This window comes from Filicampus tigris, chromosome 2 (genome assembly GCF_054856515.1).
Source record: "Filicampus tigris isolate MCC_2025a chromosome 2, RoL_Ftig_1.0, whole genome shotgun sequence".
Classification (NCBI taxonomy): domain Eukaryota; kingdom Metazoa; phylum Chordata; class Actinopteri; order Syngnathiformes; family Syngnathidae; genus Filicampus; species Filicampus tigris.
In genome coordinates, this window is record NC_141218.1 from 21,278,696 (window position 1) to 21,297,044 (window position 18,349).

The 18,349-nt window shown below is 42.9% G+C and overlaps 1 protein-coding gene across 2 annotated transcripts in view; it reads right to left on the minus strand.

Annotated features, from left to right (window-relative positions):
* Positions 1 to 540: 540 nt before the first annotated feature.
* frmpd1b (FERM and PDZ domain containing 1b) overlaps positions 541 to 18,349 on the minus strand; it is a 31,433-nt gene continuing 13,624 nt past the window's right edge. The window contains exons 3-17 of one of the 2 annotated variants that reach the window (XM_086017787.1): positions 17,829 to 17,939; positions 17,088 to 17,260; positions 14,990 to 15,092; positions 12,912 to 12,957; positions 12,525 to 12,629; positions 11,173 to 11,268; positions 9,653 to 9,778; positions 9,405 to 9,524; positions 8,791 to 8,924; positions 8,002 to 8,128; positions 7,601 to 7,693; positions 7,011 to 7,193; positions 6,549 to 6,696; positions 4,820 to 5,773; positions 541 to 4,677 (exon numbers count right to left, since the gene is read on the minus strand). In XM_086017787.1, the coding sequence (XP_085873913.1) occupies positions 2,201 to 4,677; positions 4,820 to 5,773; positions 6,549 to 6,696; positions 7,011 to 7,193; positions 7,601 to 7,693; positions 8,002 to 8,128; positions 8,791 to 8,924; positions 9,405 to 9,524; positions 9,653 to 9,778; positions 11,173 to 11,268; positions 12,525 to 12,629; positions 12,912 to 12,957; positions 14,990 to 15,092; positions 17,088 to 17,260; positions 17,829 to 17,935 (4,992 nt within the window). In that variant the 5' untranslated portion in view covers positions 17,936 to 17,939 and the 3' untranslated portion in view covers positions 541 to 2,200. Of the gene's footprint in view, positions 4,678 to 4,819; positions 5,774 to 6,494; positions 6,697 to 7,010; positions 7,194 to 7,600; positions 7,694 to 8,001; positions 8,129 to 8,790; positions 8,925 to 9,404; positions 9,525 to 9,652; positions 9,779 to 11,172; positions 11,269 to 12,524; positions 12,630 to 12,911; positions 12,958 to 14,989; positions 15,093 to 17,087; positions 17,261 to 17,828; positions 17,940 to 18,349 lie in introns of both variants that reach the window. The other variant, XM_086017786.1, reaches the window with a different exon arrangement.

Consider the following 18,349-nt stretch of genomic DNA (forward strand, 5'->3'; position numbering starts at 1 on the left):
ATTAGAATTATTACGCTCCACGATTACAAAATTGGCATAATCGTAAAAAACAATTATTAAAATTCGTTTCTATCCAACGCACCAAACAATATGTTTGTTTACACAAGGAAATCGCACTTGAATTTATACATTTGCACCTTTTTTTTTTACAATAATTAATCTTGCAAATTTTGTTTGGTCTAAAAGGAACTTATTTACATTGGTTTGTCTTGATATTTTTTTTACATTTAAACATTTTGTCGTTTTGTACCAAAAAATAAATGATCGTTCGAATAATCGTGATTTCAATTATTACCAAAATAATCATGATTCATGTTTTTTGCCATAACCGAGCAGCCCTAACAAGAGGTGTATCATACTGCACATTTTGGATAACCTTTATCTATGTGAATCTCAGGTGCTTTTACACCACTGGAAACTACTGCCACAATCATAAATCTATTGAATACCTTTCTGACAGCATCAATCAAAAAAGTGAACTGTTCCTTGTTTAAAACGAGAGGACTTGGGACAACAATGTTGTGATATCAGTCCAAAACATTAAAGGTCAACATGTCATTTATTCCCAAACACATATCTCGGTACATCTGCATAATTGTGGGCCCGGAAACATGACTGCGGATGAAATGTACAACTATAACCCAGAAGGAGAACAAACAATGAGGTGGCACATGCACTGCTTTGATGCTTGAGCCTGTTCGATGCGACAGCATCTGGGTTCTACGTCCAGACGTTGGCACGCAAATGGAGGTTTCAATCGAGGGTTGGTGACTTTTTAAACATGAAACATCATCACCAGCGTAGTCTTTCTCTTTCCCATTTTTATCAGCATGTAGAAGCAGATGTTAGTCTTTATTTTCCCATGTGGTGTAAACAAGCAGATTAAGCTAACACTGACAACTCACAGATATCCGTATGGAGTCTTTATATTGAGAAATTCTAATGCCATGCAACTTTGCCAAACGTTGCGGGTGAAAATGCAGTTAAGTTCTTCAGAATTGAGACAAAGGTCAACATTTCCAACAAAGAAAAGCACCCATTATTCTCGGACAAACATAATGCAGTTATAGTTGTTTTCAATGTTGGCACAACAAGACAAAAAGAGTACAGAGAGATGAGGCGTTTGCATAGCCATAAACTAAAGTCGTGAGGTTAATAATAAGACATATAGCGATAAAAAGGTACATTTTAGACCTTGGTGTACAGCATTCGTCACGACTGTACCCAAAAAGGAAAGGATAGTGGAGACAAATGTGGATAGGTGTTTGAAGACTTTGGATCATTGCTACATCAACGGTCACTTTTCTGACTTGCCAAAAGATTTCAACATAAACACCACGCCACGGTCCTTACTCTCACATTTCCAGAAAATATATGATGTCCTTTGGATGAAAACGACATTATAATACTGCATACTGTTTGAATGACGGAAGTGTTTCAAAGATGCTCAGCAAGGACAGAGGAAAGTGTAGAAAAACATAACACAAGGTTATGTGCCTTATAAAAAAGGTGCAATCTGTAACAGTCAGAAGTGCTCTCCCTGATTTGTAATGGTACTGTCTAATCCAATTTATTTGTAACTGTTATGTTGGCAAAACAAATTCTGGCAAAAAAAAAAAAAAAAAAAAAAAAAGTGCAAACCTGCGCACAGAAAACACGTTGGTTCATTCTTGTGCATTTATGATCATTCTTAGTAAAATGGACTGCGAGGTGTTTTAATTTAAAAAGAGACAATTTACAGATTACACCTTGTGGAGTGAATGAATCAAAATGAATATAATATAATACTGTCTTAAATATAAGGTAAAATTAAAAAAAAAAAAAAATCCAGTGACATCCATAGTTTGATACTTTTTAACCACCAGAGACCTGAACATCACAGACCACGGTGCAAATACTGTAAAAAATAAATACATAAATACATAAATGGGCAATTCATCCTTACATACATACACAGGTTGTAATAAAATAAGAGAAATATAGGAGTTATAAAACTCATATGTACAAATGCATAGTCCATACGCATCCACAAAGAGGCTAGGCTAAGTTTCCTCTCCTCGTTTCGGGTTTTGTGGACTTTGTGTTTTCATGTAGATATGTGTAGTGTGCATGTGCATGGCACTTACTGTACAAGAACAAAGGGCCCCATGCCTCCCGTACTCTAAATTCAGTGTCTTAACAGCCCGGGCTTGTAAGAAGGTTAAAAGTTGAGGGGTACGCCGCTAGCAGTATCAGAGGAGACTAATGTGGGTGTCCGGAAGAGCTGTGTGAGCGCAAACACAGACGAGATGAGTACAGTGCAGCGTTTGGCGAGAAGCCTGACGCCGTCACCTTCTCCTTGGCTCTGTCCAGAGCCATTAAGGCCCACACTCTTGCCCCCAGCGCCAGTTCCAGCTGTCTCAACAGCCCCAACAAATTCTCGGTACAGAGCCACGATCTCTTTCAACTTGTCCATAGGCTCCTGGCAGTCGTCGCCCAAGCTTGCATTATGGCAGCTGTCGCAGTCGGAGCACGGACTGGTTCGCATGCATGCTGCCGATAGCTGAACCAATGCACCAAAGCTGTTGGATAAAGAACGGAGGGCTTCATCGGGAGCCCAGCCTACACGCGTGGCCCGCTGACAGCCGGAAGCCAATCGTCGAGCCTCTGTTTGGAGAAGACTCCTCTCAGCCTCTGTCATGCTGGCGGGACTGCATCCCGTACAACATGCTTGCGTCGTGTTGCCTTCACTTCCGTTGTGATTGGGGTCGGGCGTCGCAGCATCCTGCCCGGACAGGATGTTTGTTTGCAACGGTTCGGGTAACGCCCTCTCCAAAACCAACGAGAGCTGATCAATATCTTGTCGCAGGGAGGCAAAGCCTCCTTTCAGGCCACCGTAGTTCTTGTTGGTAAGGGAATGAAGGGGACCCCGGAGTGAGGTCGTCGGCGACACCGGACACGAGACCAAGGGACTGAGTTCGGATGAGGCAGTGGAGAAAGTAGAAAGTGGACGAGGGTTGTCTCTCAGCAGTGACAAGATATTGGGATTTGGAGGGGGGGCGGTGGGCGAAGGGACAGGAGGAGGTCGTGTAGTCTTTTGACGCGTGCGTCGGGAGAACTCGTAGACCGTAAGCTCCTCGTCGAAGCTGATGCCGTCCTCGTTGTCGCCGCTGAAACAGTTGGCGTAAACGGTACGGCAGCCGCAGGCGTCCCTCTGCTGCGGAGGGGTGCCGTCTCCAAGAGAAGACGTTGGCGAGTCGCCCCCAACCTGCATGTTGGATATGCCTCCCATTCCCACGGCGGAGTGGGTCCGCGACTGAGGCTGCTCCGATGAAACGTTGTGTGCACTGTTGCTCGCAAAATTGAGATTTGGATGTGACCCATTTGTCCCATTAACCTTTCTCAAGTATGAGCTTACTTCCTCTGCCTCCTTAATGGTAGCTATGACAACCTCAGCTCCATCCTCTAAAATATTTCCTCTGCCGCCTGATTTTGCGGCCACCGCGTCTTTATCCTTCACAGGGGTCTTGTTCGTATCAGACAGCCCACTTGCTACAGACAAACCTGACCCAAAGCCAGATGTATCGCCATTGATTGAGCTGGTAGAGGGGTAGTCCAGAGTCCCTAAAATCTCCTGCGAGCGGGTCATGTACCAGGGAAGCGCCTGGATCTTCCCTCTAAGTGCAGAGGCGGAGAGTCTGCCTCCAAGGCTCGAAGAACTACTCCTAAGATCCGAGCCAGACCCGGATCTTCGCTCTTCTCTACTTTCGTGGCCAATAACTGCTTTGGAGCTGTTTGAGGTGCAGGTGGCAATTGATGAGTCTGCGTTTTTGGGTGATAGGCTCTCGTGGCTCACAGAGACTCTTCTTGGTCCAGACTGGACACTGCCATTGCGGCTGCTCCAGGGGTTAATGCCATTTTCTGGGCTCGTGCTGTCTTTAGAGATGCTTTTGTTTGGATCTGTTGGAGAGACTGGAGAACTAGCAAATAATGTTAACGGATGGGGAATTTTGGGGGAAGTGGGTTTTGGCGGTACCGGAGGTGGGGCCGATAACTTAGAACCTGAATTTGAGCGAGGGATAAGCGGTGTATTTTGTGGGGTTTTCGTAGTCCCGTGACTTTTTGTCACTTCAGAAAGGTCCTTTTTGTCAGGAATGTATGCTTTGTCTTTGAAAACAACATGTTGTCCGTTCTCTTTTAGCCTATTTGCCTGCTCCTCCCTTGTTTGCAGTGCTGTGACTGGTAACGGTTGTCTGTTACATCGCACCGCGGTGATGAGTGGCGTCGACAGAGGCAACCCTCCCGTACCATATGTAACCGACTTGAACTCCATCGTATCCGGCTCCATTTCCAGGAGGTCAGAAGCCAGGCGTCCACAGGCATCCCCATTGCAGTGGGCATATGATTTCCCATGCTTCGGAGACTTGGGGGGAATAATCGGAGGTTTGGGAGGCAGCTGGGGTTTAGGTGCCAGTGGCGGTTTAACCTTAACATCAGGTTTCTCCGTGGGATCTGGTTTATTAACGAGGTTATTGACTGTATTTGTCGGATGTTTAAGCTCCTCTACTTCCTTCTTAGTTTTAGATGGTTGCACTCTATTGAAAAGGGGTGAGGATGGCTCTTTTCCCACAGGAGCCGGAAGAGAATTCCACGTCCCACTCAACCGATTAGCATTCTGCCGATCCGCAAGCTCTACATCTGCAAGAGGGAGGCAATTATTATTGAAGCGCAAATAATTGTATATATCTTTTCCAATCACGTTTTGACAAATGTCCATCAAGTAAGACAAAATGCAAGCCTACATTTGAGCAAATAATTACATCATGAAGTTATAACAAACCTGAGAGATCTGGAACTGGAGGAGTGAATCTCTCCTGCGCATCAAAGAACTCCTCTTCAGACTCCGACACGTTCTCTTTGACCAAAAGAGCTGCTTTAGGGTTTGGAGAAGGGGTTTGGAAAAGAGACTCTTCATCCTTGGAGAGACGCTGCTCAGCTTGTCCTGCTTTGTGACCCGGTATGGAACTGGTTCGTATTGGTACTTTGGGAGGGGTCTTCTTCTTTCTTTTAATGGGTGCTCTCTCGAAAGGTGTGCTGTCAATCATCCTCAAATCTCTCGAACTCGGGATCTTAGAAATGCGTCTTAGTGCCCCTCTTCCCCGCTCTTCCTCCTCCTCTTCCTCCTCTTCATCATCACTAGTAGCCCCCGATGGGCTTGAGAGGAAATCGGCTTTAGAGAGTTCAGCGAAGCAAAGACAAGAGTTGTCGTTGACTCTGTAATTGAGATTGGTCGGCCTTGAAGGGCCTTGGAGGTGTTTGGGTTCCAGAAGAAAGGGTTGATGAACATCTAAACTTTGGGGAGTCTCTCTTGTGAATGATGCACCGAGGTGGGGGAGAGCTTTGACCGTTGCACTGCTCTCCTCTAGGGCAGCACTCAACGAGCCGCTCGACAAGCTGGAAAAGCTGCTGGTCACCCGTAGATCCGTGTGGTACCAAGTGGTCTCTGGATTCAGTTCCTCTTTCATCACCTTACGCAGACCGCTTCCTGACGCACCTCGTTCCTCTTCACCCTCGTATTCTTTACCTTCTGATGTCACTATTATCTTCACTTCCTGTTTGCCTTTCTGCTCCGCCCTCTCTTGTCTCTCTTCCTCTTTCCTCTTTTCTCCCTCCTCCCTCCGTCTTTCCTCCCAGTCCTGACTTGCTGGGTCGTGGAGTTTGTAATTCTGAGAGTCCATTGGATCGTCCTCATCTGTTGATTCATCTGAGTCACTGCAGCAGCGAGACACATAACCTAGCACCAAAGAAACCCCAAATGTTAGCAAAAATACGGTGTCAGTTCATCATTACATAAACATGAGTGGCTTTTCTGTCTGTACCCATACTTGGTGGCAAACAGCAACCAACGTGATGGAAATATGTGGGTCATTCTAGAATTGAGAAACAGATTCTTCCAGCTCAACCATCATGAGTAGGGATGTGACGATTGATCGAAAGATTTAAAATCGATTCTCCCTGCTTCTTCGATTAATCGATTAGATTAATCCAAAATCGAGTTGATTAAATTCATCTACAAAATGATGTCTTGAAACGTTTTTCATTCCAGAAGCATTGCACATTTTGAATGGGTAGATCACGTTATGCTTTTGCGCCAAACATCATTGCATTCGTGGATGGCTGCAGAGCCACACTAGTGCACAGAGACAGGCATGGTAGCAATTTTTTAAAAATCGAATCGAATATCGGGATCTGAAAATCGAATCGAATCGGGGCTTGAGTGAATCGTTACATCCCTAATCATCAGTACACATCTTTATGACTATACAGTATTTTATTGATCATGTGCTGTCTCAAGACAATTATAGTTTACACAACACGTGCGTGTCTCTGTATTTTCCTCATGGATTATTTGAAATTCAATGTGGGGAACAGAAAATGTCCTCCAATTATGGAATGACCCATGTATGGAAATGGTCAAAGTCAGAGAGTAGTTACTTAAAACAGTTTTTGCTCACTTGATAGGGATTCATAGCACACGCCCTCTACTACGGTGAATTTCCCACACACACCTTCTTCAGCAGCAATGCGGTGCACCCTCACTTTGGGGCGCCCCATTCGGAAGACATTGAGACTCGGATCCACCAGGAGTTTGCAGTACCCTGCCAGCAGACACGCGAGATCTTTGGCTGCCAGAGAGTCCATCAGTAAGGCAAACGGCTGAGAGATGGAGGGCATTGTAGGAGGTAGTGTAAAGCGGAAGTGATTTAAGCCAGGGGGTAAAGGAGAAAAAGGCAATGGAGTGGGACAAAAAGGGGGGGGGGGGGGGGAAGAGAATCACATTTGAGTCCAGTGAATTAACCTTATGGCGCTCATACACATTCCCTTAGGCTACTTTGGTGTCACAGGAGGCATGCTTGACCTATATTTACTCAAGCATCAATTGTCTAATCTGTGTCATCATAAAAGGGCCTTCTTTTGAATGAAAATTAAAGACAAATATCTCAGTGTCCATGCGCAAACAACTTGCATACCTTCATGTCGTGCAGCGAGACACGCAGCAGACTGACTTTGTCCGACTCGGAAAGCAACTCCACGCGGCTGATGCTGCTGAATTCAACCAACGTAGAGATTACGTTGAGTTTGTGGTTGATGATCTGACTCATGCCATACTTGGCCCCCACCAACAGGCTGACCAACACCTCCCGTTCTTGAAGCTGGGTGTTGATGAGAGGAAAAAACATCAGCAGAAAAGCTTTCGCAAGTATTCGAATGCTGCCAGAAGGTAAACAAAGCAGATACAAAGTTCCTCTGCTATTTCACGGTTCATCCTTCACGCCACCGCCGTATCTCAAATTTTCAAGCAATCCTCGAGGTCCCCTACAGAAATGCAGTAATAGTCGTTGTTCCCACGGAGCAGAGAGAATAGAGTGTATGGCTGCCGGTATTGTTTTATGTCGTGTTTGTATGTGTTGCTGCTCCGTGTGTGTTGAACTAAGCTGTTTGAAGATTTTGAATTACCGTAAGATTTGTGCTGATTACCATGATCCCATCTTTGATGTTTCACCTTATAAGATAGCATTAAGATTTTTGTTGGACTAAATTATAGGGTCTTAACCCTTACCATCATCGTAGCTGAATAGGATCTTCCCCCATATGAAACAAGCTCTCCCAGTTGAGTGAGGTAGGCCAGACGAGCCTGGGAAGCGGAGATCACCTAAAACAACATAAATGGGAGGAATAGGAGGACAAACGAACAGTGGGATGAGAAAACATGGGGAATGCGGACGGTCAGAGAGAAAAAAAAGAAAAAAAGAAATCTGCAAAATAATATCCTCCACTCATTTTACCAAGCTACACATATCCCATAATGTTCCCTTACTACTCAAGCTGTCAGTCCATATATCACTTTCAAACCACAGGAGGAATGGCTCTTAGCCAAGCCTACAACCGTAACCGAACTTTTATTAGCAAATCATTTTTACACAGTTCTGTATCCCGGGGCCCCGTCGGTCAAACGTGTACCTTCTGGCGAGGCTCTAACAGAGACTGAATTTTTTTGAGGTGGTAGCTGATGGCTTTCCTCAGGTCCTTCTCCCTCATGTTGCTCAGCAGCGTGGGAGAAATGAAGCTGTCAAGGCCAAACTCCTTCCTGTCATCACCCAGAGGAAGGAATGATAAGCACACCGATACGGCATCAAGGTGCATATCCACATCACTAAAAATATTGTGAAATCAATCACTTAATAGAGCATTGTTCACTTATTACGTCTTCTATTGCATCTCTTTTCATGATTGAAGTCTTTATAACGTAGTGGCCTCTTGGTGTATGCACAACTCACCAACATTTAACTTTTGTTTGTATACATTTCCTGGATCAATTAGAATTGTTAATTGATCAGTTCATCACACTGTTCACGACCAAGATGGCACCTAGGAATGTGTCAACCTTGCAAGGCTTCAAACACAACGTTCTCAGAGGGAAGTGGCCCAGACCCTCAAAGTTTGTCACGAGCAGGCTGCAACAGTGATACAGAGAGACTGGAAGAGTCACAGAAAGGCAAGAACAAGTGGAGGTTCTTGCAAATGTATTGCTGGATTTGTGGATCAAACACCTGTTGTGAATTTTGCGTCTGAGCTCCTTGTTTAGACAACTGGCAAATAAGTGACGTTATAGTGCATTTTAGTTTCATGCTGGCACTTCACCCAAAAGATCAAGATACCTCCATTTTTTGTGAGTAATGTATTGTATGTATATCATCTCGCAATGCCTTCTGTCGAGGTGACGCTTATAACATGCACATTAACCCTTACGTAATGGCTTTGATGGAGGTCCTTGTCAGTCCGCAGCTGTGCAGTCTCTCGTGCATGTGCAGGGCAGCGAGGCGGAGTGCGGTGTTACACTTCATTTCTACAGCAAAGCGCTCCTGTAGTACATCGCCAACACTCTTGGAAGCACAAACCAACAAAGTATGATCAACACAGATAAGTGCAAATGTAACGTTTATGCTTGCAAGGCAAAACAAGCACTTTGTGCCTCAATGTAAAAAGAGAAAATACATGTGCATAAAAACAACTTTTGGATACCTGAGCTGTCATTTAAATGGCAAAAGCGAACATTTCGAGAGGCAAAGACTCAGCGATAAATCAGCATGGCACGTGTAAAAATAGGCAACCCACTGCTTTGTTGCCACTCACCCACGTTGAAACTATTCTCAAGCCTGAACACTACATGGGCCATGAATGACACTGGAACATCTCTTAATCATTCATGTAACAGCTGGCAATGAACAACATTACAGCAAAATGTTTTGTATATGTATGTACGGTATAGTCAATACTAGAAATAGTCAATAATATAAAGCAGTAATGACGCGTATTGTATTATGACGATGATCGAAGCGGTACTGCTGCACGTCTTCTCTAACCTGTAAAAATAGGTACTCAAAGGCAAAGGCGTCCTCCTGCTGCATGTCCGTGGGATCTCTGGGAATGAAGCACACCCGAAACAGACATCTGTAATCATGGGAGTCTTTTTTTTGCACCACCTGACGGAGACATGAGACACCGAGGGAAACGTTAACGCAAGTTCTGAAAATCAAAGCAACAGACATCCTCTATGCAGTTGATTTGTTTGGGCAAAGAAAGAAAACACGATTGCATGTTGTTTTCTTGCCTTCTGTATAAGTTCGTCTTCATGCAGCAGCAGTAGTTTGGTGATGCTGTACTGTTGCTCTAGCACCAGGGCAAAGTATTCGATAGCCCGGATGGATAGTTTATCCTTCAGAGTCAGAACAATATCCTGCAATGGTGGAAAAAAAAAACAACAACAGTTGAGACCCACTTAGACAAACATATTTCATTGTAGATGGCAGATGGTCAGCGCAAATTGTCTCACTCACTTTTGCCTCCTGCGGTGAGGAAAACAAGCAATAGCAACAAAACCCGCTGTAATAAAAAGGGTGTGTTCTTGAAACTACTTTTACAAATACCAAATGAGTTCCATCACAGCTTTACCTCCGTCCCAACTGTGAGTTCTTCTTACATTCAGCTCACACACTGGAACATTCTCCCCCTCTTTCCTCCTCCAGAAGACATCAAATTAATTGTTTTTTTTTACTATCGCGCCGTTGGAGTGCAGCTATAGTCCACCCGCACTCGAATACTCTTGAGCAATTATGAAATGTCATGCAGTGTGAATATTACAAAATACAGTACTCCAACGTCGGTCCTTTTGAAACTAAAATCTAGTTTCAGGGAACTGAGATGATGGACAGTATGTTTTCAGATGTATGTTTTCAGTATGTTTAAGCAATCTTCGATGTGGGAGGGGGTATTTGAAGGCTTAAACCATCGATCAAATATGATTTTCATTTTTATTCCAATAGCTTGACTACATATTTCTATGTCTTATGCTTGAAATTTTCATGTGTATTCACAATGTGTTTAAAATGTGTGCGAGGAGTACTGGTATTTTAACACTCAAAGTATATTTAAAAAAGTAGCTTTTTTTTCACATGGTCTTTCTATATTGCGGCTGCGTCTAGAACTTAAAGCGGAAGTCAACGCAAACACTTTTTTTTTCCAAGAATATGTTCTATGCAAGCCCACTAGTTGAAACAGGGCATTCTGATAAATATTGCGTTTGTGGAAGAAGTGTTAATCCACTAGTTTTTAGCCATCTCTGGGGGGTGGCCATTATGTCTTCTGTCGACTGATAATGACAACACAACTGCTCACAACGACCAATCACGGCTCAGATTCAGAAAACAGGTCAGCCGTGAGTTGTTGTGATGTCATTTTCAGTCGACAGAAGACAAAATGGCCGCCACCAGAGATGGCTAAAAACGAGTGCATTTTGCTGCTTAATTTATATTCCACAAACTCAAAATTAATCAGAATGCCGTGTTTCAACTAGTGGGCCTGCTGGGAACATATTCTTGAAAAAAATATGTTTGGCTTGACTTCCGCTTTAACTCCCGCTATGAATGGGGATCACTGTATTCATATGGACTGTGACTCTAATGAGAGCAAGCGCTATACAAAACAGATGGCTGAATAACATGTGTTGTATTTATTGCATTTAATTGACAGTTATTATTTAAACGACACTCATCCCAACTAAGGATTTGTGTTTTAAAAGAAACGTAACCCTTTAATTTACACACCCTTTTTACACGGTAGCTCGGTACGTACCTTGACAGTGGTGGTGTGGTCAAATTTGAAGGCCTTGGTCTGTCCGTTCTCTAAATAGACTTTTAGAACGTTGGGCAGGAAGAGAAGAGAGTTTCCCTGATGGTGAGAATTGAAAAAAAAGAACAGAGAGAAGAGAAGATGACAAGGCTGCAATGCAGAAATGTGCACTGATTGCAAGTTGCAAATGATACCTCGAATGTCTACTGTGTGTGTGCAAAAAGCACAACGTGGAAAAATGGCTGCCCATTACAAAGCAACACTAAACATTTGTATTTTTACATAGTATTTAGCATTTTAATATTGTAAAAGTGGGAGAATAAGAAGCCAGAGCTGAGAAGCAAAAATTGAAATGACAAAATGCCACTGTGAACCTCTTTCCTGAGGCAGTGGAGATGGAAAAAAATATATCAGATTTAGATGAAACAATAGCGCACAACATTCTTAATTTAAGCTTAATATGAATGAGGCAAGGCTCTGGGTTTGTAAGATATCTGGCTGAGTTTAAAACTATGTCTTCATTAGCAAATTAAATTAAATAGGATTAGGCTGCTAAGATTATTAGATCGTAGCAGGACATATACCGGTACAAGAATGATAATGATACTGTTACTTCATCCACATGGACAGCAGATTTAGGTTTATTGAAGCTTATTCATCATCAAAACCTTCATGACAGGCGGTCTCATATATTTGTTTTGAAAGGACAAAAGTAGTGAAACACTCCTCTTCATCATCAAAATTAGTCAATGGGGTTAGAACATAATTTATCATTTTATCAAGGCATTTGGACAATTCTGTGTTTCCTTACTTTGTAAACAGTTTAGGGAGGTTTATTGTTTTTAACTTCAAAATGAATGAAAATGATGTCACAAAAATACATGTTTGGGTACATTCAGTTTGGATAGAAGAACATGACCCCATCACCTTTGAGCTGAGCTAGAACAGGATGAACGGACTAAAAAAAAAAAAAAAAAAACTCACACACTCTAAAATCTTTTATTGACCATGTGGATAGAACTCAGAATTTATTTTATTTCAGCATATTGGCATTTATATTTTTTTATTCCTTCCTAATGCTCTATTTTAGAATTGTAAACCCAAGACAAATTTTTATGTGCAATTATTGATTGAATTTTATTCTGATTGTTTTTCTCGTGCTTTATTTACACATTTACATTGTTTAACGATGAGCCTTAAATTGCCACAAGGTGACATATATATATATATATATATATATATATATATATATATATATATATATATATATATATATATATATATATATATTTACAGATATTTTGGGGGGGGGAATTAAATTGGTATATAAGACTGTGGATGTTAAATGTTGTCACCTGAGTGTGCCCGTTGACCACCACCTCTTCTGCAAAGCGCACTTTAACTGGATTACTCCTCAGACGGGCTCTCTTCTCTGCTGACATGATGGATGATTTGGGATTCTGCAACATGCACACACAAACGACATGTGGCTATGTGTAGGCGGAAACACGCTGGCTGAACTCAAGCAGGACAAAAGCAATTCATTCTTCAACCAACAAATTGAGTCTGACTCAAAGGGCTGACTTGCTGTTCGTACATTTGTACTTTGTAATCTGGGACACTTAATCTTGAGGCTACAAGATTGAAATACAGTAAAGGGTGATATTGGTATGAGTGATTGTGCAATGGCTCTTAGTGAAGGCGTGCCGAGGAAAGTTCATCAATGTCTTCTTTGTACTCACAGTCATGTGCCGGAGGATCGTCACGGTTATGCAGTCCTCCAAGTCCCTGTGCAGAAAAAAAACACATGCATGCACGTAGGCACACAGATCATATTCTTGTCTCAGCTGTCAAATAAGCACTTTTTTCCGACAAGCTTTGCCCCAAACCTGCTAAACTATTGTCACACATATACACACCTCCAACATGCATCAAACCCTAACCTACCGTGCCAAACAGTGGATCACCTAATGACACTGCTTTGTACTGGATGGGCCACACACACACAAGTTGGCACAACGTATGGCTTGGTTACTGGAAAGGTTAATTGATCGGATCTGGTGGTTTAATTAGAGGACATGTAATACAGTCAATCATAAACTAGTTGGACAGTGACTCTATATTTCCTTCTGAGTGAGCAAGCAAGCTAGGCTCTAATGCCATGCTTAAAGGGGACAGACACAATGTAGTATGGAAAATTGGCATTTTATTGTTCATATACAAACGTATGTGTTTCATTCTTTAAAGCGGAAGTCAACCCAAACATATTTCTTTCAAGAAAATGTTCTATGCAGGATCACAAGTTGAAACAAAGCATTCTGATTAATATTATGTTTGTGGAATATGAGTTAAGAAGCAAGATGTACCCGCTTTTAGCCATATCAAGGGGGCGGCCATTTCTGTCGACTGAAAATGACCTCACAGTTGCTCAGGGCTTAGCTAACGACCAGCTCAGCTTCAGAAAACAGATGAGCTGTGATTGGTCGTTACCTGAGCCCTGAGCAACGTCAATGGCAAAATGTGAAAATGGCCGCCCCCTGAGATGGCTGGAAATGGGTGGATTTTGCTATATAGCATGAATGCAATATTAATCAGAATATCCTGTTTCAACTAGTGGAACGGAACATATTCTTGAAAAAATATGTTTGGATTGACTTTAATTCAATTCATTACGTGACCAATCTCATAAGTTATATTACTCATATAACAATTTGTATATCAAATGGAAATCATTCTGTCCACTTTGTATTTGTGTTTGATTGTCCTGTTCAATAAACAGTGACTGTGGTTCTCCTTGCCCACTTTCAAGGGCATTACATCTGTTTTCACTCGAGTGGTGGCCTATCCAAAGCATGCCCATACCTCAAATTTTAGCTTGTCAACAAAGCAAAAAATGTACCAAGCTGCAACTTGAAACTCTAAAAAGCTTTGGGTACTTGTAAGTCAAGGTACCATTGTAGTTGGGTCTCTCAATTGTGAAATTATACAACTACGTATGTAAATCTTTAGTTCTCTGCCTATTTCCCAGAAATGTGTCAGTGAGGGAGCTCTTGTGCACAATTTCGCAACAATTTTACTAAACAGTGGAACTAATCAACATAATAAGCACCTCCACACAGAGTTTGTCCACCAATGACATAATCAGCTAGGCTGGCCAAAGCTCCAGAGCAAAACCACTTTGACATGGTGGCCAAAGCACGATAATGTCAAAGCCAAGAAAGGCAAACGGAGTAATAGTGTTAGCATGGATTAGCATTAGCAAATAGTGTTACCAGTATTAGCTTTTGATATGAATACTGTATTATGATAATGTTCTCCTAAGTTGTCGATGTGGGAGAGGGGGAATCGACAAGTGTATTTCAGTAGCTAGGTGATCAAAAGCTGCCGCTACCAGTGACAATGCAATGGCATTTCTTTTGGCGTTCACTTCATGTATTAGCATCAGCTTCGATTATCGTGGGCATTTATTCGCTTGTTTTCCACACTAAATAAATGCATTTAAAAATGAGCCCCGAAACCTCATGTACTGTATGAAATTAAATGGAAAAAGATGACAACGAATGACATTTTTTGCTACAATCATGTTTTAGTTTTATAAACCTAAGATTTAGTTTCAATTGGGTGTCGTTTTTTTCTTTTTAAAGCATGCTTTTTTCTTTTTTCTTAGTTTCATTAACGACAATGTGGTTTTTTTCAATTTTATTTTCAATTATTTTGTTATTTTTTTTCTTCATTATAATGACATTGGAAGGGGGTGTATCTGTACAAAAGCAAACGCTACTAGATGGATGAAACATGAAAGTGCTTCTGTAGTTCTCACCTTAAGATGTTCTCCACCTGATCGCCGTTCAAATCCTCCAGCACTGTATCATTGATCTGCAGCACCTGGTCCCCTGGGTAGAGTATTCCATCTGCAGGACTCCCTGCACACATACACACACACACACACACACACACACACGCACACAAAATCAAAAACGTGGGTGCTTGCATAAAACAATCCTGGTCGCATTCGTGGGCCTGTAGCTACTTTTAGGACAAATTAAAGTGGAGCTATATCCTCAGAGGTAGGCGTAAATACACACAGACACACACACATTCGCACGCGCACGCACAAAATGACACATTTGGTTATTCAACATGGCTGACTCAACAGCTCTACAGAACGTGAGGGGTTACAGTTATTCTGGGTCTCTTCCAGCTCGGCTCCACACGGCTCGTTTTATTTATACTCATTTGTCTTCAGGCGAGCGAGCACGACTGCGGCGCAGCAGTTTGGGCTTACGCTTACTAACGCACACTTGCAACACGGAAACACACGAGGACCACGTGTGCGGAAACGCGCGCGCCCACGCACTCCTGTCGCACGCCCCATCTGCCTGGCAAAGCCCCGTCTGCCCATGAGGATGCATGCCGTTTTGTGCACGCACACGTTGGCACGCATTCAGGCTCAGTCATGCCGCACAAGAGCACACCCCTCCCCCGTCGAGCTTATGTGTCACTTCTGCTAATATCCTGATCTTTGCAGTTTTTTAAGACCCCTCCCTTCCTCTTTGTTTTTGCCATGCGGCAAAACTAATCCACAAATGTCCCCGAAAAGCTGTCAGCCACAGCCGCACCCATGTCAAAATCATACTCAAGTCATTTTCTCACTTTCGTTTGCACTTTGGCCAACATCTGTGTGTTTTCTGTATCCCTCGTTCTATCCACTTTTTTTCTGTGAGTTAGCCTTTTAATTGGGCAAAGAACCATATCTGGAAATGTCAGTGGTGAGCTGTAAGGGCCAGCGAGGCCTTCACTGAAGGCCTTAATACTATCAGAAGCACTGAGGTACATTGACTACATAAACTGTCATATTTGTTCCATGGAATAGTTTTTGTATATTCCCAACAGTTTATTTTCCTCATTTTGTTGTGTTTCTCTTGGCTGGACTGCTTCCAGTTAAAGTTGATTGAAGGGTTTATTGTGCTGCCATGTCACGCTAATCTTCCTTGGGCCTTCAGGATCAGTAGCGCTCGCCAATGTCACTTAAACTATGTTAGCAATGTGACGGTCCCTTTAACCAATCAAATTTCAAATTTGTCCTCACTGGGCCAGAGCACTGGCTCTCGATCACGTCAGCATTTTTCCATCTTCTGATTGGTTGGTTGGTAGTAAAACATGTCTGTAGCCATCTGCTCATATTAATTAATTTAATAATCAGCATCCTTGATGCTTATGATGCATTTTATTTAAATCTAATATGATTTTGTCATGTTATAAGATAAATATTAATCATGAGTTGCTCCAGATGATGGACATGGCATAGATGTGTGCTGTTACATTGTGTTTTTGAATTGTATTACGACATGATAATGGTGGTAATTAGAGGTGGATTAAGTCCCCAGCGAAGGCCGACAGCTGCCAAATGCACGGCCTGCCAAGTTGTAACGTCACCTCACAATGGAGAATTATAACAGTCAATATCATCATCATTACCATTATACGTGGGAATTAATTGTAATGTTTTTCCTAGTCCTACAATTAAAACGGGCTGACTATCTCCTCCATCTCAATCTCCTCCCCTCTCGAGAGTTGAATTATTCAACTGTAAGTATTACAGTGAGCGACCTACAAAGAGTTTACTTGGGGCGTCAATGGACATCATCAAGTAATACATCAGCATTTCTTTCTTTTGCTTCGAAAATCTGGTTAAAGGAAAAGCGATCGAATTTAGAGAGGGTGAGCAGGTGTCACTGTTGTTCAGGCCAGCCCTCTGGCACCAAGCCCGGCAGCCTGAATGCCAAGACAGTCAATGCATGGGTGTGTGTGAGAGAGGCAGAGAGGTTGTGAAGCGTTACATAAAGCAGGTGGCCACTTAAAGAGACCAATGTAGACAGTGTGGACACACACTTTGGCACACTCCACACTCCATGTACCTGTGGCCACATCCCTGACCAGCAGGGGTGTGTTTGTGGTGAGGGCGAATCCATGTCCGGTACTTCGGTCCAGCACAGGATCCCTGGTGATCTGCAGTGACAGCTTGGCTTGGTAATTTTGATTGGACAGGCTGTTGGAACGTTGAGGCCTCCCATCGCCTAGCAACCGTTCTCTGAGGGGGTCAAAGGGGGTGAGAAGTTACATGAGGGAAACTGTAACTGGTGGGAGGGACCAAAGGGACAATGCAAATGCGCAGTCAGGCTATTATTAGCGACAGGCATGTTTTTGGCCTGAAACCAATAAGCACACAATCTGTGTTGTGGTTTAGGTGTTTGATGGGGATGGGGTCGGAGCTCTCCGTGCACTGGCGAAACGAAAAGGGCCTTTCCCAAAATGTTCCAACAGAATTGGAGATCTGGAATCATCCAAAATCTCCCGAGGAGTTAAAATGAAATGGTGGATTGTTTAATTCCATGGTCCCTGATGTGTTTAAAAAGGTCTAAGGCAATCCTGATGCCCAATGCACAAAAGACGAGGTCCTGTGGCAGTGTTTACAGAAGTAAATATGGACCAGCATGTAGATCTCATCTTTTTTTTCATATCATATCGACAGAGGAGTGATGTGGGAGGACCCGCAGAGTGAGGAAGGAGCAAAATTTTATAACAATTCTCCGACATGTTAAGTTGCTGAGCAGTGAAATAAGTGAAACCAAGCTTGTGTTTTGTGGGACGAGTTGTACCTGCTCAGTGATTCTCGGGTACGACGTATTATGGTTCCCACCACCTGCTGAACCCGGCTTGCCCTCCGAGCTGGAGACCTGCTACGACACCGCTCCTTCTCCTCCATTTATCTGGAGAGACGCAGATAAGGAAGGGTTTGATTTCAGACACTGAGCCTACAGAAGCAGAACAAAGGATATCAAAGGAAATAGCTTTGTAGGATAAATCAGAGCACGCATTCATCTCCATAATTGCAATCTCATCCTCTTTGATTTTCTAAGACGTGTGTATTTTCATCCTCGTGTGATGACTAAGCAGACACGCGACCGGTAAGGAGTGCAAGACAGAATGAAGGAGACGAGAGGAAGGAGGAAGTAGAGTGTCGCCGGCCACAACACGTCAATGCCGATTCCCTCACCCGAAGGCCCGATTCAAAGCAAGAATGAAGAAATAGTTTCACTGTCGGGCAATAACAACTCACAAGCATGCGTCAATCGACAGATCAACAAGGATTCTGCAGTCACGCACTTCTTATTTTTCT